Source organism: Styela clava, chromosome 4 (genome assembly GCF_964204865.1).
Source record: "Styela clava chromosome 4, kaStyClav1.hap1.2, whole genome shotgun sequence".
Taxonomy (NCBI): domain Eukaryota; kingdom Metazoa; phylum Chordata; class Ascidiacea; order Stolidobranchia; family Styelidae; genus Styela; species Styela clava.
This window is the reverse complement of record NC_135253.1, coordinates 22,004,325-22,030,319: the sequence shown is the minus strand read 5'-3', so window position 1 is coordinate 22,030,319 and position 25,995 is coordinate 22,004,325. Positions and strand designations below refer to the sequence as shown.

The window sequence follows — 25,995 nt, the reverse complement described above, 5'->3', positions numbered from 1 at the left end:
GACTAGTCAAGAGCCTCCCGTAGTATTTATACCTAAAATTATGGCCTAACCCTAACCTAGTACACATATTACATTCCGATGTCCGCCATCTTGGTTCGCATACTTCGGGAGCCCCAAAATGTTAAATGAAGGCGACGATAGGATTTTGATATGAGGAGATAGTCGATAAGACGGTTGTATCATTTGACAAAACACGCCTTCTTCTCTGGTTACCAGGCAATGTAGGATATAAAAATAGATGATAATTCTTATATACATAATTAAAATAGAGAATATGGGGAGAGCTGACTCTGATGACCGTATGGTGGTACCGGTATCGCTCCTTCCAGTCTATACCAAAAAACTTTACATGTTTATTGTATATATTTTTATTGTTGCTATTTCATTATTTTTCTGGTTGACGAAAAATAAATCTCTCTCTCTCTCTTTCTCTTATTAGTGGTGAAGTTATTCACGGCGAAGAAAGTCGTAATCAGCCATCAGTTACGCGAATCACCTTGCAACGAGAGGAGTCCTCGTGTAATATGCCGCACGAGTTTCAAACATGCAAACTCACCCAGGATAAGAGTTGAGTTGGAAAGCTCATTCCTATTGCTTAGCACGATGTGCCAACCCTCAGCTGGTTTTACGCCCCAACGTTTGCTTAGAATATGAACATAATGTAATCAAATCAGTGTTTCATGTACAGGTTGTTCAGTCAACCAAGGCCACGTAAACTACCCTGCGACAACGAGGAGTTCTGCAATTTTTTTCGAAATTGACATCGGCTAATCAACAATGTTGACGCCTCACGTCAAGAGATAAACCGTAGGCGTGGACTCTCTATGGCACTGCATATGAGCTTCTTCCGCCAACCAAGTGCGAACATGTCCGTCAATGAATTAATTCATTACATAACTTTAAAAAATGAATCGTCAATTTTACGAAACACGTGCTTTTAGTTGGATGTAACGTTAAAGTAGTAGTAACGGACATCACAACGGACGTTAAATAAACAAAAGTACTGTAATAAAAACACTAGACATACGCAACGCAACAAAAGTAAACTCGTTTGAGAGAGAAATTTATTTACGCAAAAAATGTTAAAAAATACAATATTGCAGGTTTTTATAGAAATACTGTGCAGGGAACAATTTCAAAATTGAATTGCGTAGATCAGTATGCAAGAGCTTTGCAGATCATCGAGGCTTCTACCATTTTGTTTACAATGTGAAAATACTTAAGAATGAATTGTACTAATATAAAATTGAATAAGACAAAAATGAGTCGGCACTCGGCATATAATTTTTTTCACGATTCGACACATTATGTCAGGTGTATTTTAAAGTGCAGAGGGCGTATGTTCCCCAGCTATTCATTTTAGGGGGGGGGGGGGGGGGGGGGTGTTTAGGGAGTGGTAAATATTTTGCTACAGTGTGGAGTGGAGAATTACAGTGTGGAGTCCCACCTCAAAATTAGAGAAGGGAATTACTGGCAGAGGGCGTGTGTGAAATTAAACAATATACGACACTGTGATCGATCTAGTACAGTAGTGATCACATTCACAGAACCTGACTCGGTATAGAAAATATTACAGATTCAATCCCTATGAAACATTGGCACTATCGAGTTCCCTGAAAATAGTAGGCTTAATGGATCTTATTTCAATTTTCTTCCGGAAAATAACACTAGGGCTTATTTTGGGGAGATGTCTTGTGTTTTCATTTATCAAAAACAAAGTTACAAAGTAGGAATTACGAGATTTTCAAATATACAATATATGTAAACTGATATCCATTTACTTATAAATAACACGTTTTTATTCAAAATTCCTGCAAACACATAGATTACCAATCATCTAAAACAGGGGTCACCAAACATTTTTGACCGCGGGCCGGGTATGACTCAAACTGTGTTGAAACGGGCCGGATGAATATTTTTGTCAATGCAATCCAATAAATTCACAAAAGTTGGGAAAGCCATTCAATTCATTCAACAATATATATTCTACATTTCTGAAGACTTGAATATTAAATTCTATCTATATCACAGAATAAAGATTGAGAACATCCCAGGAAAACAAATATACAAGATTTCTATATCTAGACAACTATCCTTAGTTTAGCTGTTATTAAAACGTTGCTATCATGAATTAGAAATGTTGCCGTCACGCCGTGTTGGAATACCGCTCATAAAAATGACATCGGATTGCCTGCTGTATCTTGGAATTCCATGAAATTGACATAATTTAGATAAAATAAATAACTATTATCTGGTATTTGAATTTTTCCATTAGCGCATAAATTTTCCAACATTCGGAGCTTTTAAAAATTACGCTCAAGTTATACGTAGTACAAATTAATGATATTGTCTATGGACACCAATAAAATTTATATAGACGTGTGTATTTCTTGCCTAACTTGATACTTACCAATTTTTATGAAGTTTGTACAATCAGAACATCGTTAATTATAACCCACATTTAACAACTGTCAAACTATCATGCACAACTCCAGCGTTTATTTGCGACGATCTTTCGGCGGTGTCAATGACCGTTGCCAGAATAAAATCCTGAAATAGTCTTAATATTCCATTGATGTGACGCACATCGAAAGATTGGTGATTGATAAGTGTTCTTTTTTCATATTTATTACAGTTCTTATCAAAAAAGTAATACAATCCTTATGGAAATAATTGGCCTGTCGGGCGGTACTAAAATTCCGATATCTCCGCTATTTCTTGACCGTTTTTATTAAACTTTTTTTTTAAACTTTTTAAAAAACTTTGCGTGCCGGTAGAGAATTTTAGCCTATTTTGTCACAGCTATTTCTAGAGTAATTTTTCATTACTATACTATTAAAACTACAACTCCTAAGGAGGCAAATGATGATTGACTTATTTGATTCATACTCCAATTTCCGAAACACAACCAAAAACTAACGAATAGCATTCAAAGCCGCAAAAACGAAGTATTGTTCACAACCACAACTGAAAATCTGTCAGGGTGACAAAAGTGTCTGAGAGGATGCGAAAAGGCCTATTAATACGTCACTTTTTTGCATCTTGCTGATTGGCCAATGTTACGAAATAAACAAGGAAGACGATGATGGGGAAAATCTTCATCGGTAAAAAATTTAGCCATTTTTGCGTGTTATTGCGGGCCGGATAAAATGACGCCGCGGGCCGGATCCGGCCCGCGGGCCGTAGTTTGGTGACCCCTGATCTAAAACGTGTAGGAGAGATTCCTTGCTATCGACTAAGTCAAAAAAAAATTCGCGCTTTCGACTAAGTCTTATTTTAAGGGTACGGCTCATATTGAAACCATTTTCAAAATTCAGGATATGGCTTATTTTCAGGGTAGGTCTTTTTTCGGTGAAACACGGTATATTACATCTAAATAATCATACCTGACTTTCAAAACTATCGAAGCGTTTCAAATGACAAATTATTGCAAATAAGTTTGGGTGTTCCTTATTTTCTAAAAATTCCCTCCGCCTTTTGTAGAAAGTACACTAAACTTGACTTTCACATTCATATCACGGTTAGGGAAAACTTTGAAATCTAATTTTACTTGTGTAACGTCAAAAATACTCATTCACGTGGACAAGTTTACGGTCGGGCTTTACAAATCGAACTGAATACTCGAAAGCTCATCGGAATTGTTGTTTGAATTTCTAAATATAATTCCTTGCAAGTTTTAAAAAGTAATTTAAACCCTAATTAGATTTGATCATTCATATATAATCAATGAATAACGTCACTATTGTATTGTTGATGAATGAAATCATCCGAGACTTGACTGCAGAATTTTCTTCATGATAAATTTACAAGGTCCTCGATCTTCCCCTAATTATATATGTATTAACCGTTATATTTGCTTCAAATATTGCTTGTTTCCCGCCCCGGCAGTTATCCACTGGTATGTTCTGGCTGTTATCTTTCAGTAGAAATTTTCGATGTGACCAATGACATTAAACAACATGATGCGCAACTGCGGCATTTTTGGCCGAAGATCGTATCCGATAGCACGCTCCAATGCACATACTTGACGAGACGAAAACGAGCGGATGTGTTCTGCTTTCGAGCATAGCACGGATGGTTTTCGTGCCAGCTTTGACAGTTGTTGTCGATTTTAATGAAATTTTGGAAAGTTGAGGTAAAAAGAAATCGGAAAAAGGTAAGGTAAATACTATTGTTGTATGTCACACACGGGCATAGCACTGTTAAGTACATGTGGGAAAGCCAGCTTTTGTCAACAACTACGAAGTTATTAATTCAGTACGGTACGTAGTTGGCCATCTGCCGGAATTGCATAGTTACTTACCCCTTATGGTTCCAAATAGTTCATGCACCTTCATTTAGATTTTTTAATCAGTCAGGATATATACTCATTGGTCTAACATACTATTACGCATTAACTTTTATTTGCGTATTGAATCAAAAGGTTAAGAAGTTCACCTAACATTACACTCATACCGGTTTATATTGTATAATCTGATCTCTCGAGTACTTGGAGCCACGAAGGCTTGTAAGTTTCTGACTAAACCCCTTTATTAGTTGGTTTATATACCAAATTCAGTAAAACATTTTTTACATGAATCATGAGATATTGGATTTATTAGCTTTCCCATTCTAAATCATATAGACTGCTTTATTTATTCTTAACGAAAATTAATAAATCTCCTATCTTTCTTCAGATGTGAAAGTTGTGGACGAACCTGTCTAAGCATTGTGAGACTCCTGCAGCACAAGAGGCAATAGCAAAAGTAGTAAGTATATCAATCAAGAAATTAAGCCGACATAAAGTAAAACTTTCAACTATTCGTCTAATCTCAATTTCCTATTATTTATTCACAGGACAACTATAGCAGAAGGGGAGATATCAGAAGTATGGCGACATATCAGTGACAGTGTGATTCCAAGAAATATAATTAGAGTGCTCCATAAATGTTTGCAATAGAAGAACAACCTATGGAGGCATGCAAAGACATTTGCCCCTCCGGTAGAGTTGTGTATGGCCCCACATCCCACATGGCCCCACATGAAGGGCTTGAAGGAAATAACTAAAAATTCCAAAGCGTAAGATTGCATAAGCGATCTTATTTGTAAAAAGACACAAAACACGCCAGACATATTTAAAACAGCTTTGGAAAATGGTTCATCAACTTTTGGTAGTACTATGGAAGAAATTCAGGAAAGGGTATAATCGTGATTCATGATAAAATACTGTTATATATATTTTAGACAACTTCAATCTAGACCAGGGATGTCAAACTCGCGGCCCCAGAGAACTTCCACTGCGGCCCTCGAACGCTTAACAATAACTGTAATAGTATATTGGAAGTTTTTTTTTTATCTAAATGTATTAGATTTTTTAAACCTTTCAAAGTGAAATTGATTATTCACACAGAAAACAATTTACTGAAAGTCGTTTTGGAAAATTAATTTATATTTTGTTCACATTTTGGCCCAATTAAGAATACACATCAAGCGAGCAAAAGAATACTTGAGTGATTAAATTAAACGCAAAGTACATGAAGGTGGCATTTTCGAAGAACATGGGAGTTGCAATATTTCTGCATTTTACAAAATTCTCAAGCACATTGTTAGGTCAATATATTTAGATTACCGTAAGTCATTTTTAGTGTATGAATTATTCTTTTCTTATCCAAAGCTTGTTCAAAAATGATTTTGAGCGTTGTACATAGAATTTTATGATTTTTTATAATAAATACAGTAACTTGCAATAACAGTGGAATGCAAATATTAATATGTAATTGCATTTGAAATTAAAGAAAATAATAAAACTTAATCCAACTGTTTAGTGTCATCACAATAAAACTATCTTAAAAATATCTTTCAAATATACATTATCAAAAACTGTTTGAGGCCCTTTTTACAATTTCCAAAATGCAATGCGGCTCTCAAAAACCCATGAGTTTGACACCACTGATCTATTTCAGACGATTCAAGCATTGCTTTGGGAAATAATATCACTTCAATTAAATTGAAAAAAATCTCACTGTATTAAATGCAAAATCGTTGCTCTCATAAAGGTAAACCAATTCAGCCACTGGAATATATTGGCCTTCACAAAGCAATGGAGGCAAAATTGAGAGTTCATGAGCTATGAACTTTTGTTCTTTTCTTTGTTTTGAACTTTTCATACTCCACAGCCCCTCTTAGTTTTTTTTTTAATTTTAATTACCATGTGATGGTCATACATATCTTTAACTTGTATTTTCTGTCATGATGTTTTATCTCAATGTGTCAAACTATTAATTAGTGTGCACTTTTTGCTTCCAGATGACATAAATGTATTGTCTTGTTTATTACCTCAGCTTGGAGTATTGACAAGAAAAAGGTGCCAGTAAATTACGTAAAATTTTTCTTAACTCTTTGTTATAATCAAAATTCACAATTAATAGGAATTTTAAACAGCCAACAATCAATGAGAATTATATGCAAAATCCCCCAGAATAAATTTGTCTTCTTAAATCGGAGGAAGGCAAAACATATATAGGTAGTTTCCATCCACACAAGTCTTTCAAGAAGACTTACTCGAGCCAAACTAAATGAGCATCTTCAGGTGATCGGTAAGGCTGCAAGTTGAATTCAGCCCTGTTAAACTATTGCATAGAAGATAATATTAATTAGTGGGCTATGAGCTAAATTCCTAAATTTAAACAAACCTATCTACGAAGCATTATGTTCCATCGATGTGACCTACGATTACCTGAATATGTAATATGTCTAATAAATTCACCTATTAAAGCAAGTTCGATAGGTGCAAACTTTGTGTTATGGAATTGTATCACAGCACCGTTAGGGGGAGGAAGAACAGTTTTGCTGTTTTGTATGACACCCTCTTTAAATGAAATTTCAATGTTTAAGCGCAAACATCAAAATTACTAATTTTGAACTTTGTCATTATCTGCAAAATGTTCCACACAAATCCTTCCGCTATCGCGTTTGTAATCTTCTCTGATAAAAAAAAAACGTCTATGGTGTCCAAAATTGCTCTTTACAGCTTGTCTGCCATTCCAGCTTTCCAAGCTAGCAAAACTTTTTAGATATAGGGATTATTTTCTTTCGTTACAGGTGCAAAAAGGCAGGTACTACACGTAAAGAAGACGCCGAGTATCAAAAGCGAGCGGAAAACGGTCGCGAAAGGCGACGAGAAATATATGCATTGGAGCGTATCATGAAATACAATCTTTCGCTCGTAGCCTTATGGAGTGACGTCAGAGTTGCCTATCATGTTGTTTAATGTCATTGATGTGACAAACAATATCCAACCAGCTCAATATATAGGATGTTGAGTTAACAATGCTAGTATTTATTAGATAGCCTCCTACATTGCATGCAAAACAAAAAAAATGTTATAAAATGAGCTTACTAGTAGTCGAACCCCAGACCTAAAACCTGAAAATATCAAATAGGATTCATTACTTTAACCATCTTATAGCCAAATCCCAAAAATATTCTGTAAGAGATCTATGCAACCATAGATTTTACATAACAACAAGATGACAAGCACCGTACTTTTACGTCGTCACCTACACCATCTAGTGGTAGTTTACTACTTTGGACTTTCCACGGTGAGCGCTAGCGTTGTTACCGCGCTTTTGCGTTCTCAGAAGTAGGCCGCGAGCCGAGGCCATTTATCTTTCAGTTTCGTAGCGCACATCAGGTAACTACCTGAAAATGATTTTAAAAAGTTCCTTAGAAATTTAGTAACAAATATTGCCTTGTTCCCACTTCCAAAAGTTGCACGTTTTACAGAAAAGACGCTTTTACTACAATAAATATGTGTTACCATCTGTCCTATTTTCTCTGCTTTTCCGGTATCATGGGCCAATGAACGCAGACTTCTGCACGACGTAACAGTCAAGTTAGTCAGCTGTAGGTGGATCCCCAGTGGTCGGATGAATATCAGATGTACTCAACTGCTAGCTTTTGCGTTGAGTAGCCTTTCCATAGTTTTTTTCAGTTACCGGTAATATTAGTCCAGTTATTCTAAGGAGGTGTTGAAAAGTATAGGTAAGATATTAAACACTTGTATATCCTTGCCATAAATAGCAATTTTAGTTGAGCACTAGATCATAAGACGTTGTTAAATAGGTACCGTACGGTGCGGTAACTCCAAGGAAGGCTAGACCTAGAATAATATGTCACAAACAACGATATTTTCTGGCTTGCATGAAATGTTTATGATTAATTTAATGACTCTTCTTGACTATTCAGCAGACTTATACTACTAGGCTATATAGGCCACAGCATATTTGGAAATAGAAATGAATGGCTGTTTCTGTAATGCACGGTTGTGTGAAAGAGAAGAAATTAATCAATTTTACTAATGTCGGTTGGTCTAAATCTAAATTCATAGAGTCGACAAGAACCTGGGAAGCAATGATAAGTTATGCCGGAGTGGAAAGAAAGGTAGCATTGGAAATGATTGAGAGGTGAGAAATGAAGTTGTAGACAAACAGTTGATGTTTCAAAATATAGTCTATAGTCCATACTCATACTGTCATAGGACATTTCAGACTGTGATATATCAAAATTTAGTGTAGATATAGTCTAGTAATGGTATGCAAACACTGCTGGACTGTAGAACATGCAATGAGCATATATACGCTCATTTAGTACATCAGATAAAATGCATTATGTATTCAAGGTATTAGTTAGTATTTAGGGGTATTTTTAAAATCATACTGCTCCAAATATTATTTTCTTCCTTATTTTAGATACTGTACTACAAAAGAAAACGGCAATGTTCCACCAATCCGACCTAACGCAGGCTCTGATCCCTGCTGCTATCAGTGCTATAAAATGGATTAAACAAGAAGTCTTGAAGCTTAATGGTATATGAGAATCATAATAGTTGCAAACAGCTTAGATGGGCTATTCATATTGAAATACTTTAGCACTTTTCTGCAATTGGAACTGCCCATCAAATTCATGTTGGAGACTTCATTGAGATTTTCAATTCATTTTTTTCCCTCGACTATGAAGATCTTTTGAGGTTAACGAGGTATTAATAAATAAAGCTGAGGAATTTGAAGAGGATATGAAGAATGTAAATGATACCAGGGCACGTCTATTTAACACTGTCAAACATAAGGATTATACTCTCCACCCAACAATGATTCACTGAAGAAGCATGTGGCCCTCAAATCAGTTCTTGAGTTGGCAAACTGCAAAGAAAAATAGTCAAAATAATTTATGAAAGTGTGCCAAAATCAACTTAAATTGTTTAAACGGATTTTTGTTTTTGTATTGACTGCAGAAATCACAGTACACCTATAGAGGAAAAGTCGATTTTTGAGATAGTGGATTTCGAAAACAATTCAGAAGAAAGTGAATTAGATATTACAGTTGATTTAATAAGTATCATACATTTGTTTTTTTTTTCGGACATTTGTTAGTGTCGTAGTCCTGTTTCTAGAAATATTATTGCCTTTGTTCAAATACATAACCACATAAACTAAAAAAAGATTAATTGTAAATTGTAATATTTCTGTTCACTATGTTATGTACATATTGTACATTCATTTAATGTTCTTGACTTTTGCGGTAAATTTTCTAAGTGAGAAATAACTGATTTATTTGTGTTTTCGTGCTCACGATGTTAATTTGTGACTTCATTGCTTAAAAATAAATACGTTTGATACTTGATAGCTTCTATAAAATGGATGTAGCTTTTTATGCTGTTCTTGTTGTAAACTGCTTGTGGTTATTACATAAAATTTATTCTCAAATGTGAATCAGCGTTGTTGGTGTCACTGCTTTCGAGGTCACTCCCGACTCCTGTCACACAATTAAAGTATTTTTTGTTGTTGGTTACATGTATGCCATATTTTTCGTAATCTACCTAATAAATTATGATTGACTGAGGAAGTCCGATTTTGGTCAGGCAAAACATTACAGGAATACATTTGTGTTAGTGTGCTGTAGGGCTCTCGAATTGTATAGTTCTTATGTATGCGTTGTAAACTTATGGTTATTGAATTTCCGGGAACCTCTTATATTCAATTTCGCACCAGGATTGTGGAACAAGCTGTAATGCGTTCATTATGTTCGTTTTCACACAAAACTGAAGAATTTATTTAGTTACCAGATGTGCGCTACGAAACTCATTTTCTGGGCGTTTTCATGGTTTCGTCTCACGGCCCATATCCGTGGTAAGGATCTACAAGTGTTTAATAATTTACTTATACATTTTTCAACAACGTCTTGACATAACTTAACTAATAATAACTAAACAGGGCTATGGAAAGCCTGCCCAACTCAGCGCAAGGTCGAGCAGAAATAACTAATATTCATCCGCTCGCTAACAGCTGGTTTAATTCAATTGTTACGTCATGCAGAAGTCATTGTTGAGTGCCGACAATGTAGAGAATATAGGACAGATCGTAGCACATATTTCTTGTAGTAAAAGCGTCTTTTCCGTAAAACGTGCAACTTTTGGAAGTGGGAACAAGGCAATATTTGTTACTAAATTTTTAAGGAACATTTTAAAATCATTTTCAGGTAGTTACCTGATGTGCGCTACGAAACTCACTTTCTAGGCGTTTTTCAGGGCCTCGGCTCGCGGCCTAAAGTATGGGATGGAGTTTTCATATTTATTCAGATGAATTCGAAGAGGGTTTGACAAATTTATCTGGTGGATAAAATAGATATCAACTTACTACTGGTTGATTTGGAATGGTTGCCACGCGGAACAGTAGCGGTACCCAGTACCGGACCTGTATTTTACTGCAGAGTAGCCATGTAGCCTCACGGTTTTGAAGGATTTTCATGGCACCTATACGACAGAAACTACCGTATTTTAATGATTCATACTGTACCTGGCAGTAGTTTAATCCTACTAACATGATATCTACTAAACATAATACTTAAAAACGTAACCTTCCTATCCTGTGAGAAATCTAATATGAAGTCATTTCTTTTTGAGGTTTTTAATGATTTATGACAATATTATAATCATATTTTAATAACGATATTGTATAACATATTCTTCTCAAATTTGGATACCTTTGAGATGATATGAATAAAATACTTCTATGCACCGATATAGCGTAGCCTACGTAAATAAAACTTTTTGATTACCGGTATTTTATTTAAAATATTTTGAAATCTTAGGCAAATATAACAGCATAAAATTGCAAGTTGTTCATTACTTGAAATCTTTTGGCATTGCAAAAATTATATTATAGCCCGTTTTTACAACAATTTACTTTTATGATTTAATTATTTTAAGAATATCGTATTATATCATCAGGCATTACAGATATTTGTTTGAATCTAACAAAAAATACTTATAATAGGGATTTTAAGACTATTTGAAATACCCTATAACAACAAAACTTTATGGAAATTGAATATTCCAGTTCAGACTTGTGCATAAGAGTTCATCTGACAGTTTGGCGGAATACTAATTAGCAACTTTCAATAAAAACTAAAAATGAATGTGTCTTTGAGCATACATATATACTATTTACATACTGATAATCATATTTAAATAAACACGGTCCTAATGCGCCTGAAAATTAAGTAATTATGTTCATTTTGATAGCGGGTGACTTCGATCTTATCACGATCTCCCAGTCTATACTAAAAACAGTCGCTTTGGACTTTATGTATTAATCCACGCTCTTTTTGCAAATCTTGTTGTCAAAATATCAAAACTGGAACATGCGAACTTTTGCCATAATAATGTATTATGGGATTTTTAAAAACATATCGACTTCCACATTTAGACATATGTGCATTGTTGATGTGAGTATCAATGTTGGTAAATCCATAGGAAGGCCTGGAAAAGAAAATCATATTTCAGATCCTGTATAAAGTATAATATAGCTATTTGATGAATACCGATACTTTTGGCTGGTTGTTCAGTAACCTTTGCAAACTGTACCTAAATTTGGATATGTATTACTCGAATTGTTTATTTTTCATGTCATGCATGTTTTTGCGTCATTCTGAAGCTTGAAATGTCCATACCAATGACAATCACTTAAAATATACTTTATAATTGTTTTCAAATAGATATCAGTTGTTGGGATCATGCCGGATAAATTCATGGACAAATTTTGATACCACACATGACATTACATGAATAATGACCGATTATCTGACTTCAGGAAAAGCACAATGTAAGACAATTTGCAATACTTGTAACCACATGTTTCTGTGTCAGCATTGTTTTTATTTTACTAAAAACAATTGTGCTTGTATTACCAAAATGAAGGCAGGAAATTTAGGAGTATTGAGTATTATAATCATTGAATTGCTGGCAGATGATGTAACAAAACAAATAAGTTCAAGAATATACTATATAATAGGCCAGGGATGGCGAATCTTTTTCAGTGAATGGGTCAAAAATTATATTTTTATCGCGGAATAGAAGAGAGTGGGTCGATATTTGATCAATGTTTGTATCTATAAGAAACTTCTGAAACAAATATTATAAGCTTCTGTTGGTGTTGGTGTAGTTTTGGGCTTTACTTATGCAGCACTTCTATCATGAAGTTTTTATGGCACTTGATTTTATGAAATTAGAATAGGAAAACATTCATATAACCTACCAAAAACGTTTTGGATGATGCAGCAAATTATTTTACGGTTCCAAAGAGTTTGGGAGGGAATTCCACTCTGACAGTGTTATATTTTTCGATCAGCTTCCAACCGAATTGAGGTTCTTTTACACTGCCCCATTGTTATTTCAGATTTCCATGTTTTTCTTTCAAGTCTGAAAGATATTGTTTTTTCAATGGCATTGTAGGCAAGAAACTAATAAAATTCATGACTCTATAGTGACACGGCTTGTCCCATCACTAATTAATTAATAACCCGCTAATTATACAATTTGCATATGAGCGATCGCAGCCCTGACTGCCCAATTGACGGTACATAATAATAGTTTAGTTATGGTTAGAATATTTTTAGGCTGATTTATCAATTTTTATCACTGATATGTTGGCATTTTTTCATTTTATTTGTGCCATGGCGGGTCACGAATAAAACGCGGTGGGTCACCTTGTGACAGTGGTTCGCCATCCCTGCAATAGGCTATATAGCAAGTTTTATGATATAATTGACGATTGTTCAATTAGAAATATTGTACAGTATTTTCCATCTTCCAAACATGTTTTGTCATTACTTTTTATGAGTAAATCTTTTACACATAAATTTAGGGTTTGAAGAAATCCTGGTCGAATCTAATGCTGCAAAACCAAATGAACAAGTGGCAGAATTATAACGAATTTAATTAACATTTGATTGTCATAGATCACAATTGACAAGTGTCATTACTTTTTATGAGTAAATCTTTTACACATAAATTTAGGGTTTGAAGAGATCCTGATCGAATCTGATGCTGCAAAACCAAATGAACAAGTGGCAGAATTATAACGAATTTAATTAACATTTGATTGTCATAGATCACAATTGACAAGGAAGTGGTCTATTATATTTGAATGTTGCAAAAAAGACAATCTGTCACAGGAAAACAAGAAAACGTAGACGACTCACATTTTGCAAATCCTCTGCTATGAGAGTGTTCTTCGCATATGAAAATATTATCTCGATGCCGGTGTTTATTCCACGCCAAACAGTACACTATTGACTGCACAACATTAAAATGGCTATTCCCTAAACCGTAGACGATATCATTACATTAATGGGAGCTTATCACCAATGAGAACACCTGCTAAACAAAAACAAGAAATTGTTTCAAGACTAAATTGAGCTCACTTCCAGTAGATGCACCAAGTGTTTTCCAGTATAAAATTAGGTGAATTGTGATATTTATATTTTGAAAGAAAGTTTCAAATCTTGTATTTTTGCTGTGTCTGAGCTGTGTATTGGACTTTTTTAGGGAAAAAATTAAAGGTCCATCAATTTGTTCGATGCCAGTAAAAAATATAATTCCCTTCCCATGGCCTTGTTTATCATTCCAGTGGTATTTATAGTGTTATTTTCATTCGTAGATCCAAATCCCATTATGTTCAAACACTACATGCTAAACAAAGTGAAGACAGTGTGAAATAACCTACTGGTGGCTCCCTCCAAATACTCTATGGGACACAGGCCCTTGGTTGATATGATATAAAAACACCGGTAACTAAATTAATTTAGATGCAAAACTCCTTACGGAGAACGAATTGATTGCAGTTGCCTCGCTAATTTGGTCCAAGGCTGTTTCTGGCATAGGTCCGTTGGTACCGGTACAGTGCGTCACCATTTAAGGCTTTCCTTGATGATATTTTGAACAGATGCTTTTCGCGTGATGATCTTCCGGTATATCCTACCATTAACGCCTTTCTCTACCACTTCCCGCATACTTGTTCTCCATTATTACGAAGATTCTTCAAGGTTTTCTTACTGAACACGCCACTCTACCCGCGTTCCGCCGCAAAAAAGTTGTGCAGAGGACCAAAAGTAGTAAACTCCCACTAGATGTCAGCCTGTGGCCAACAGATTCACGTTAAATTATAATAAATAAACAAACAACATTTTATGCAGGCAATCCTCTTCTTTTTGTTTTTCGTTTTTAAAAAGATAAAACTTCTCTCCAGAAGGCTATTACTTTTTTCGATATGACGTCATCAAAATTACGTGGCCCCACGTGTCCATATATTTGAGCATAGCCCTCCTGTTTAATTATAGATCAAATGAAAATTTATTTATTAATATTGTTTACTGCAATAATTTATCTAAATGATTTGCCATGATATTGTTATGTATTACTGTGATGTATTATTTATTGATTGATACTGTTTATTGCAATTATATTGCAATATTGTTTTATTTTATGAAATGCAATAAAAAAAAAAAAAAAAAAAAAAAAAAAAAAAAAAAAAAAAAAAAAATAATAAATAAACAAAGGCAGCTTGACGTCTTGTTGTTATACATTGTCTTTGATGCAACTCTCCAATGCGTAGCTTTTTTTATTCCTTATTTACATACGTTTAACTGTGAATCTTAATAGTGAACTTAGATGAAGCTGACTCTGATGACCTTATAGTCGTATCGCTCCCTCCAGTCTATACCGAATCAACTTTGTGTATATTGTATGTATTTTTTCGTTTGTTTTCTGGTTGACAAATAATAAATCTCTCTCTCTCTTATATTTCGATCAATAACTGGGCCTTGGCCGGTATTTAGTAGCACCGATTCTGCACGGACGTCGTGTTGTGCGCGATGCTGTTCGCTGTACATTCATGTTGAGTTTCCTTCCGTCTGCGTTTTTCCATATTACCGGTGTAGGATTTTCGCTTTAGGTTTCGGTAGCGGTACCGGTGTGTGAATTTTGAGTTTGTTAAATTTTGCAGTTACTGTAGTTTCCATTTCCTGTTATATTGGATTATTTGGATGACACCGGTGTCGAGTTGCGGTACGTTACCGGTGAACCAGCTTCCAGAGCTTGAGACACAGTTCAGCAGCCGGGCATAACTGTATGGTATCCGTGATTCAGTGCCTGCGGCCACAAGTTTGCAGTTTTTGTCGTTTGAAAACTATTGAATTTATTATGGCTTGCTTATCAGCTTCTGACAGTACCGGTATGGTATCCGCAGTCCGTAATCTTAAACCAGTAAACCCATCCACTCTATCTCAATAAATACCGGTATCTTTCAGTTTTGTGATCAACCATATAATTCTGGATCTGTCTCTTCCAAAAATAGTACCAGTAATTTTTTGTCTTACAGTACCGGTACGGCAGTCACTCGCTGTCAGTAGGTAGTGCTTTTATACACAGATACAGTTATGTTTGAAAAAGTTACCGTTTTTACTATTCAAAATATCTAAGATGGATATGATGATTTGTAATTCAATTTTTTCCACAGAAATATAGTTTAATACAAAATTCCGATTATTTCAATCTAAAATGGTGATAATTGAAAAGCTAGACTCATTGAGAATATGGCTTGTAAAGCGACTAACACCAATGTGCGACGCGGACCCAAGCGCTCTCGCAAAATACGTTATAGCGTTGATCAAAAAAGATAAGACCGAAGAAGAGCTTCGAAAATTATGCGAAGACCAGCTCGAAGTCTTCTTACAAACTGAGACAAATGCTTTTGTGTCGGATTTATTTGAAACTTTGGAAAGTAAAAGTTATGTCGAAAATGAAAAAGAAGAGACTACGCCACCGAGCACAACGGAAACTCAAGAAATTCCTGGATTGGGTGATATCAAAGAACCAAAAAAGGCAACGAAACGAAGATTACAACGACCATCTCCGATTCGACATCGCTCACGAAGTCCGTATGATCGTCGCAGACGTTTTAAACGCTCACGATCACCACGAGAGAGACGTCGACGTTATCGTAGTCACTCTGGATCTCCAAAAAAGATTCGTTTTTCACCGAAGCGGCGTTCACCAATTCGGAGGTCACGATCAAGGTCACCGTATCGTAGAGGTCGTAGGACAAGGTCATTGTCATCAAGTCGTTCTAGATCATCTTCAAGATCGCCAGACTCTTCTCGTCAACGTCTGACTTCGAGCAACGATCGAATTGTAAAGAAAAAACGATGCTGGGATTTTGAACAAAAAGGATTCTGTATTTTGGCCGACAACTGTCCTTACGACCATGGTGCAAACCCTGTGGTAGTTGATGACTCTGCGATATCCTCAACTGGCCGACCGAAAATTACCCCAATCACAGCTCCACCTCCACTTGTCGGTCCTCCTCCTGCCCCGCCGATAAAACCAAATGTGCCACCCCCAATGATGCCTCCATTTTTGCCCCCACCACCGCCAGGGTTTCCTGTTCCCCCACCAGGGCTAAGACCCCCCATTCCGCCACCAATGCCTCCTCCACCACCAGGGGGAGGTATAAGAATCCCACCACCCGGATTACCTCCCCCACCTCCGAGATCGCAACCCCCTCCAGGATACAACCCAGAGGCCCCAGCAATGACATATCGGCCTAGTATGATTTCTAATATAGCCCCACCTCGTATACCCGGAATAGAGAATAATTTACCTCCCAACATTGTCAGAATGGGGAATCCCCCTCCCAACGACGGTGGTTTTGTTAAAAGAACAATATACAATAATGCACCACCCGGTGTTCAAAACACAGGGGTCGTGAACAATTTCAATAACAATACGAAATTGATAATACGAAAAATACCCCCATTGTTAAACAATATTACCAAATTAAATGAACATTTTTCACAGTTTGGGGCGATAAATAACATTCAGGTTCGCTTTGAAAATGATCCACAGTGCGCCCTAGTGGAATACGCAAATGTGAACAGTGCACGAGCAGCAAAACGAGATACCGGCGCAGTAATGAATAACCGTTTTATTATGGTTCATTGGTTTAACCCCCAAGCTAGTAACGGTCGTGGTCCATCGAGCCAAACTCAACAGCGCCCTTCGGTGAAAGAGCGTCTTGGAATCTTACCCAACCCGAGTCAACTCAAATACACCGCTCCGGTGAAAGATCAGAAAGTAGCTGCAAATGAATCTGTAGTTGCAGAAGGGACAATTTTTCGTACCATTTCCAACCCAGATGCTCAGAGTTCTGCCTCGCCATCAGTTCCCGATACTGCCTCTAGTGTCCCTAAAACTCCGAAAGATAACTCAGCAACTCGAGCCAGAGTACAACAAGCACAGCAAGCTACAAAAGAGAAACTTTTAGCTCGTCAAAAACTCGTCATGCTGAAAAAGATCGAACTACAAAAACAAAAACGCGAGCTTTTACAGGCCCAAATGCAGCAGCAAAAACTGTTTTTAAACAAAATTAAAGAGTCGAAAAACATGCCACCAGGAGAAAAATTAAAGCTTCTGGAATCATTAAAAACACTCACTGCATCTATTGATAAGCTGAGGACATCTTTAAAGGGAGAGAACATTCGAACTCCGCAAACGGAGGTAAAAGAAAAGCAAAAACTAACACAAAAAGAACTCCTTGACGCTGAATTGGATTTATACAACGCTTCGTCTACAGGAGAAAACACAGTAAATCTAAAACAAAAATTGAATCAATTGAAAATGGAAGCGTCATCTCTAGGTTTGGTAAATGCTTACAAAGGCTATCAACCCGCACAAAGAGGGCGTGGTAGAGGCGCGTATATGCACCGAGCGAAAGCCCCAAGAGTTTTTAGCGCGTCTGCGAACCTGGATAGACGACCAAGGGAACTGAGAATAACTGGTTTCCATGACGATGAAAAGGATGAATTAGTTTCTCATTTAGCGGTGAGTTGACATTTATGTGATTGTAATGTTGTTTTTTTTAATTTTTTGAAGGCAGTGGTGGCTAAAATCAAGATGTGTGGGTGTGGGAAGCCTAGTGTTTTTTGCATTTACAAATTGTAATGAAATTGAATTAGCGCCACCTAATGCGGCTCCATCGCCGAGCAATCTGAAGATGTTAATAGTCACGCGACAAAGCGAGGGTTTTATTTGGTTAGCGTGCGTCAAGATTGCTACATCTTGTAACTTGTTCTATTTTTCTTGTTTTAGTATAGCAATAATGTTAAAGTTATGAAAAGCCTAGAAACTGGTCTAAATGAGTTTTCTTGAATGGTTTCACTATGCAAATTTGCTGAAGTAGAAGTCTGAGATTGTTTTAATCCACTTACTAAGTTCTCAGCTGCAATGGCTTAACGCTTGAAACATTAGACAACTATGTTGGCAACTGGCTGGGCATGGCCAGATGCGAGGGGTCAAAGTCAGACCCCTCACCCCTCTTTTGAAATATAAAAAAAAATCATTTTTTCGTGTCATACATAGCAGTTTTTGTAGTTTAAAATGATTTTTAGACCCTCATAACACGCTAGCAGTTACGGTCCAACTTGGCAATTTCTTGTCCAATTTATCAATCTTTTGTTATTCATTTTACAGAGATTTGGAGAAATCGAAAATTTTGTTTTTGACGAGGATGGTATCACATGCACTGTTAAATTCAGCTCTCGTGCTCAGGCTGAGATGGCGTCTCAGCACGGACCTATTTTTAAAAACCGACGTCTGATTGTCGTATGGAATTCTGGTTCGATGCCTGCTCCACAACCTGTTCCAACCCAAGTGACGAATGTGGTAGATTCACCAGGGGAACCCCCAGCCGAGGAAGATGAAATATTGGTGGTTCCCCCAAATGAAGAAAAAGAGGAGGAAGATGACGAAACGTTAGTTGAGCTTTTTATTCTAAATGTTTTTTATAATTGCACCGGCTAAGGGCCAAACATTTTGCCCTCCCAGACTGGCGGGCCATTTAAGTGTGACGTAAAAAGTTACATTTTACGAACCATATTTACAGTGTAACAAAAACAAAGGTGGGAAACAATGAGCCTCGTGTCGAAACTAAAATCAATCGCAATCTTAACAAATTCCTTGAGTTATTTTTCAGCTAAAACATCAAAATTTGGTTGTGGCAGCATCAGGCGGGCCAGATCGAATTACCCCACGGGCTGGATTTGGCCCTCGGGCCGTAGTTTGTCCATATCAGGCCCAAATGTGTTTCGCGGGTTTCAAAACCATGATCATGATATCTGAGTTTTGATTTTGAATCATAATTTTTGAGCTTTCAATTCTAATAAAACTTATAAACCAATGTTGGAAATTAAATGCTAATAAATTATAAAGGATAGATGTTATTATATGCACGAGAACATTATAAATGTGAAATAATACCTAGCGTATATCCTCGTATATAAGCAGAGTTTAAACTCAAAAAAACTCGAACCTTACTTTGAGCCAGTTGAATCGCGAGTTGAACACAATTAGATTAAAATTTAAAGACAGTTTGAATTCTCGTAGTTATTATGGTCTGAATATTATGCTACAAGAAAACGTCATTATATGCTATTATACCCAATGTGCAAACGTGGCGACCGCTCAAAGGGCATTGCATAGTAATTTGAGATTCCAATGTTGATGCGATTTTACTACCCGTCTTATTGGCAGGTTATATGCAAAAACCCATTTTTTCAGGCTTGAAAATAGGCCTTATTCGCCGGGAAATACGGTATATATACATTTGTGGGTAAACCTAACTTACTTCCCTACTACTACTGCTCAATTCAGCCCAATATAGCTATCTGTGCATTGTTTTTAAATTTAGATAACGCACTCGGGTATTCTACATTCAGTTCCATATTTAAACCTTTAAGATTAGGTTTTGCGTTACTTTTCTAACACTCTGTAATAAATATCATCAAATTTCACCAAATTTTAAACAAATAATTCCAGACGGACGTCTGCCTGTAAACGCTACTTAACATTATTAACAACATTTCGTATTTCATTAGTGACAATGTCCAAGTCCACATTGGCGATGTGACAGTTAACTACCCACCGGTGACCGAGATAGAACCTGAGGGAGACGATGATTTAGAAGAAGACGGATACATCGACGAATTAGACGAGGACGCTCTCCTCGCTGCGGATTTCGACGAAGAAGGGGAAGAACTTGGAGAGGAAGATTACGAGAGTGAAATACGGTCATGGAGACATTGATAGATTGTTTGAACTGTAATAAAAAGGGTCAAATGACATAACAATTGACTTACAGGAAGTATTCCTGGAATTGAGATATTAAAGGTCAAGTGATGTCACAATGACTGAAAGGAAATGTTCTAGGAATCAAAGTTCAAATCACAGTTATATTTGAAACTTATAAAATCATTTATCAGAAACTGTGTGATAGTATTTATGAGCATCAGATTTTAAACAAATTCGTTTAATGCAGTGGTTACCAAACCATGGCCTGCATGCGCTATTTTAATTTAGTTCAATCTGGTACATGTGATGCTTTTTTTGAGGCCACAACTACTAGAGAGCCTATGTTAAATAAAGGTGTTTCACCCAGTTATTTGTATCTGGCCCTCCGGTATTGAAGGTTGTGCATCCCTGTTTTAGTATATTCAAATTGAATTTAGAATACTTATACTATTTTTGGACCCCCTCAAGTATGCGCACCAAGATGGCGCACAAACTGAACTCAGGTAGTGTATTAGGTTAGGGTTCAGGTTGTGCGACATCTTGGTGCGCATACTTCAGGAGTACCCTATTTTTTACTATTCTTTTTACAATAATCTTGTTAGGTTTTTTGGTAGTTTATAATCTCACTGGCATTTGCAATTTCAAACAACAGTGGATTAATTGCTTGATCAAAGAAAAAATAGGTTTTGCCTTTCGAAAATTGGTATAACATTCAGGGTACAAGTGAACATTGCCCGCCCACATGGAGGTTCCGCAGCGTTCAAATATTCGGCAAAACATAATATTTTGTGAGTTGTTGATCTAAGCGAGGAATGGCCAAAACCGAATATTTTACTATTTTGAATACATTATGAGAAAAAATTTTTGAATATGAAATATCAAATACATTCTAAATTGGGGAGAGTTTATATGCAAAGTTAGGATATCCTGTAGTATATGCTCCAGGTTAGGGTAAGTCCATAATTATATTCCAATTTACCTTATTTTAGTTCTATTACGAGTTCAGGGACTGTGTTATCCAAGTGAATATACCCCCTGCCCTTAGGTTTCAGTCCCTTAACACAACTTGATGTAAAATAGGCGAACAAAATACCCCTGCCCTTAGGTTTCAGTCCCTTAACACAACTTGATGTAAAATAGGCGAACAAAATTAGTTACCTCCATATTGGTACACATACCTCTGGAGCGTGAAAATTACATAAATTACTATATCTTTATGTTGGTTAATTACATCTAAAATGACACAAATATAAAACGTCGCTTGTTTTCCTGTCTACCAATTGAAATATCGTACATTTTGATATACTTCTCTGACGGCTCAAAATCCTTAATTTTTAAATAAAAATGTTTTAAATTATTTCTAAATTCAGAAATTTACTATATCGAATATAATGAAATTAGAATGTATCCGATATCGATTCGTTTTCGATATCCCTGGATTTAACTGCCATTTCAATGAGAGTCTATTAAATGGGCAATAAATAAAATTAATTGGGCCATTAGGAACAGGTGCATGTGACCCAATATCTGTCAAAATATGGTTGTAGATTTTTATTGGGGCTCCCGAAGTATGCGAACCAAGATGGCGGACATCAGAATGTAATATGTGTACTAGGTTAGGGTTAGGCCATAATTTTATGTATAAATACTACGGGAGGCTCTTGGCTAGTCTTCGAACTGATAATAGGACTAAAATAAGTAAAATTGGAAAAAAATTATCGCCTAACCCTAACCTGTTACCCATGTTACGTTCTGATGTCCACCATCTTGGTTCGCATACTTCGGGAGCACCTTTTTATTGTCTGCTATGGCATTATTTTTAATATTTTTTGTTCTTTTTTATTTAATTTTCCTTGTGAAGGGATACGAAAGCCTCACCACAATGCTACAGAAAATTTATCGAAATAATTTACTTTTCTAGAATACTTGGATCAGTGATTCTCAAACTTTTCAAGCTCCGCCCCCTTTTTAGAATTTGTGAAGTCTCACACCTCATCTGAAAAATAACTAGTCAAGAATAAGCTACAAATAACAGATAGTAAGGCGAAAGTATTTTTTATTGAGAACCAATAATCTAGATAGAACCTCGAATAGCGAGATAAATGTCGCTGCATCCCAAACGCACATATTGACTGTTCACATAATACTGTGGCTTACATAGTAGAATATGATCATAATTCACAGAACCATATATTCGGATCTGTAAAAGGTATACATAGAAGAGATGGATGAGTTTGATGTTTGTTTTGACAATTTTGTTTATCTGAGTGTTATAGTGTCGCAACTTTGAAAATATTTTCAGCGATTTCGGTGTATCTAAAGAACAATAACTGTTAACTGCTGCTGATATAAAGAACTTAATCTTCTAGGCAAACTGATTTTTTTTTTGTCGGAAGTGTTTTGAGTGTGTACGTGCCTATAGCCAGGGGGGTACCCCCCCCCCCTCATCCCTTTTGAAATTTAACAATACCTGCTAGCTTTTATGGTTCAACTTTGCGATTAAAAATTTCAAAACCATTTTTTTAAATAAAAAATCTTGGTTACGTCCCTGCTTATATGATATCAAGCCTTATTTTTTGTTGATGCTGTCTGAATCTTGGGTGTCCAGAACTAACCAAATATTCATCAGATAATTTTTGAAAAGTGAATTGGCACAATAATTTTTTTTATTATAGAATTTGATAAATGCTGTTTTATGACAACTGTAGCGACATAATCAAAATAATGATTGTCTGAGTTCGAATAGTCGAGAAAGCCTTAGTAATATCTTTTGGTGAATTGGACCATTAATGTGTCTGTTTTCTTGTGGTTAACTGATAATTTTTACAAAATATAGGAAATTTGCCTTATCTGGTAGTGACTGTTGAAATAGACAGACTAATCCCTTGATCTGAGGCATATACTTCCTTAATTGAGGGATATTTTATAGTGAATTCTTAATTGGGCACTGTATCTTAATTAAGAGAGAGTGCTCGGTGGAGACTAATGTTGAAAAGGTTTATTACTAAATACCGTATTATAACCTACTTCAATCATTTTTGCGAATTTGGGGGTTGTTCAAATACATCTCAATTGTACCCCAATCGGGGAACTTTGTGTAATTTCACCCCCAATTTAGGGCTTTTGCTAGATGGATACTGGTTCAATTAACATATGGGTACATGGATTGGCCCCCGATCGGGGGACTAAAATGTGATTGCACCCCTATTTCATGACAATCATCTGGTAGGAGTCCGGTTTTATCATATATATACATAGGCTATTGATATCCCTTCATTTTGTTTTTAATTCCTATTTTCATTGTATGTTTCATGAAAAATATAATTTGACGGAGAAGCCTCGGAGTTCAAATTAAAAAAAAACTTCTTTTGTATTATTTTGACTGGCTATAGATATAGAATAATTGTGAAGGTACCGTACACGTGTTACTTGAACGTTCCTATTGATTTAGAAATTTCATTTGTCATATGGCGAATCGCGCCCTCCTGCCACTTGGGGGTGTAGGAATAGTCAACCAGTGAATTCGTCAAGATGCCAGAGGATTATTGAGTTTTGTTCAAATTAAAAAAAAACATCTTTTGTACCGGTACCGGTATCCAATTACTGGCTATATAGAACGATAATGAAGGAAATACTTCAAAGGGTTTTTAATTTCGAGCGCTGCGGTGTGGCTCATCGTGCAGAGGAATATTGAGTTTTGTTCAAATTAAAAAAAACATTTGTACCGGTATCCAATTACTGGCTATATAGAACGATAATGAAGGAAATACTTCAAAGGGTTTTTAATTTCGAGCGCTGCGTTGTGGCTCATCGTGCTAGGCGTTAGGAATACGCTTGCCACCGAACCTCTGATTACTCTGTGTGGGTTCGCAGGTTTGAATCCCATGCGGAGATGGTTATGTGCGAGAGGATTGCTAGACTCCTCGCCGCCGTAGGGTGGTTCACGTAGAGTCTAGACCAGAGGTGGGCAACTTCTTTAGTCGGCGGGCCAGATGTGGGAAAATGAAGGACTCGGCGGGCCGGATGATTACAAAAAATACTCCGACATCCAATCTTTATTAAATGTTCATGGTGATGCCCTGGAATATTATACTGTCTATCTTGATACGTTCTGGTTTAAATGAAGAAATATTCATAACCTTTTATTTGGATGGATTTGGATTAATCAAGTAAAGCATGCAGAGCGAAAAAAGCACGCATGCTGACTTCCAGGTTTCTGAACCTTGCGAGATTTGACGGAGCGCTTTCGCGATTAATCGGAACCGAAAGAGCAAAAAGTGTGATTACTCAGCGCCAAGACGTCGCCGGGCCATTAATACCGCACTTATCAAACACTAATATGACGGCGGAAGAGAAATTGCGTAATAAACCAACGTAACTTCGTCTTTTCGGCTTGGCTTCGGTAAAGCAATTGAGACGGTAGAAAAACAACAAAATGAAATTTCCCGTGGACCGGCAAAAAAGCCTCGCGGACCGGCACCGGTCCACGGACCGACGGTTGGGAACCACTGATCTGAAGCATATAAAACTTTTATTGTGTAAATGAGTTCTCAATAAAACCTCCCCCAATAGTTTTCTGAGATTACATCGAATTTTTGAAAATATTATTTGACAGGCAAATTTTTCTAATAGTCATCTTCAGTGAGAAACTTAATCACTTCAGAAAATAGGGTGGGAGTTGACCTCATGGTCGTATCGCTCCCTCCTGTCAATACCAAAGCAATTTTATTCGTGTTATGTATTTTTTTCGTATTGATGACTGTTTGTTTTTGGTTGACAAAATAATAAATCTGTTTATGTCGATATGGATTATGTTTATGGACTGTTTACAACGCTTTCTGCTTCGACCTGATATAGTTTGTTTAACAAGTGTGATAACGCAATTGTTTTGTTCACTAAGGTAATTGTTTATTTTACCAACTTGCACTGACAGTGCGGTGAGAGTAGAGCGATCGGCAACTTTCATGAATGATGCGTCGGACCACATTACAGGGTGTGGTTTGGATACAGTCAGCGGGCCGGTCAAAATCTCGTCGCAGGCAGAACCCGGCCCGCGGGCCGTATGTTGCCCGCCCCTACACTGTAGATGGTTACGGCTTCCTCCACCATCAAGTCCATGCATCTGAAACAAACAACTGGATAACTTCATTCCCGACTGAACTGGTAACCGGACGAGAGTCCGTGGTGTGCCATATTGTTAAGCCGTCTTATCGACTTCCTTCTCCCCCGGGATAAATATGAAAATCCAATCCTATCAAAAGTTGAATACCTTTTATTGTGTGACAGGAGCACGAGGAACCCATGAAGGTGTCCGCACAATGGACAATGTTCGCATCGAAAATCATTTTCGTTTCAATGTTGAACTTAAATGAAATGTAAAAAAAAAAACTTTTTTGTGTCATACACAGCATTTTATTTTTGTCAAAATTGGAATAACCACAAGATAAAAAGGATTAAATAATGTTATTGAGCTAAAGAATGAATAGGGTTAGTGAAAAAAATACGTTCAATGGATGCACTGAACACACAAAAATTATTTTTTGTTCCATTGGGAC

The 25,995-nt window shown here is 36.4% G+C and overlaps 1 protein-coding gene and 3 long non-coding RNA genes across 5 annotated transcripts; 3 read left to right on the top strand and 1 right to left on the bottom strand.

Moving 5' to 3' along the window:
- Positions 1 to 4,057: 4,057 nt before the first annotated feature.
- On the top strand, positions 4,058 to 4,902 carry LOC144421949 (uncharacterized). Its single transcript, XR_013475062.1, has 3 exons — positions 4,058 to 4,156; positions 4,677 to 4,748; positions 4,837 to 4,902. It is a non-coding gene; the product is annotated as an uncharacterized LOC144421949 (long non-coding RNA).
- Positions 4,903 to 8,216: 3,314 nt separating this feature from the next.
- On the top strand, positions 8,217 to 9,749 carry LOC144422029 (uncharacterized). Its single transcript, XR_013475105.1, has 2 exons — positions 8,217 to 8,444; positions 8,730 to 9,749. It is a non-coding gene; the product is annotated as an uncharacterized LOC144422029 (long non-coding RNA).
- A 1,911-nt stretch (positions 9,750 to 11,660) lies between these two features.
- On the bottom strand, positions 11,661 to 13,632 carry LOC120344655 (uncharacterized). Its single transcript, XR_005569758.2, has 3 exons — positions 13,519 to 13,632; positions 12,573 to 12,736; positions 11,661 to 11,797 (listed from the first exon to the last, which is right to left on the bottom strand). It is a non-coding gene; the product is annotated as an uncharacterized LOC120344655 (long non-coding RNA).
- Positions 13,633 to 15,837: 2,205 nt separating this feature from the next.
- On the top strand, positions 15,838 to 22,476 carry LOC120326880 (RNA-binding protein 26-like). 2 transcript variants are annotated; one of them, XR_013475042.1, is made up of 4 exons: positions 15,838 to 18,196; positions 18,845 to 19,125; positions 20,248 to 21,485; positions 21,546 to 22,476. XR_013475042.1 is itself a non-coding variant. In XM_039393235.2 (3 exons), exons 1-3 carry the CDS (start codon positions 15,875 to 15,877, stop codon positions 20,453 to 20,455), a joined length of 2,811 nt encoding a protein of 936 aa, XP_039249169.2. In that variant the 5' UTR covers positions 15,838 to 15,874; the 3' UTR covers positions 20,456 to 22,476. The 2 variants fall into 2 exon arrangements, 1 of the variants encoding a protein (XP_039249169.2); XM_039393235.2 differs by having other exon boundaries at positions 20,248 to 22,476.
- The last annotated feature ends 3,519 nt before the right edge of the window (positions 22,477 to 25,995 follow it).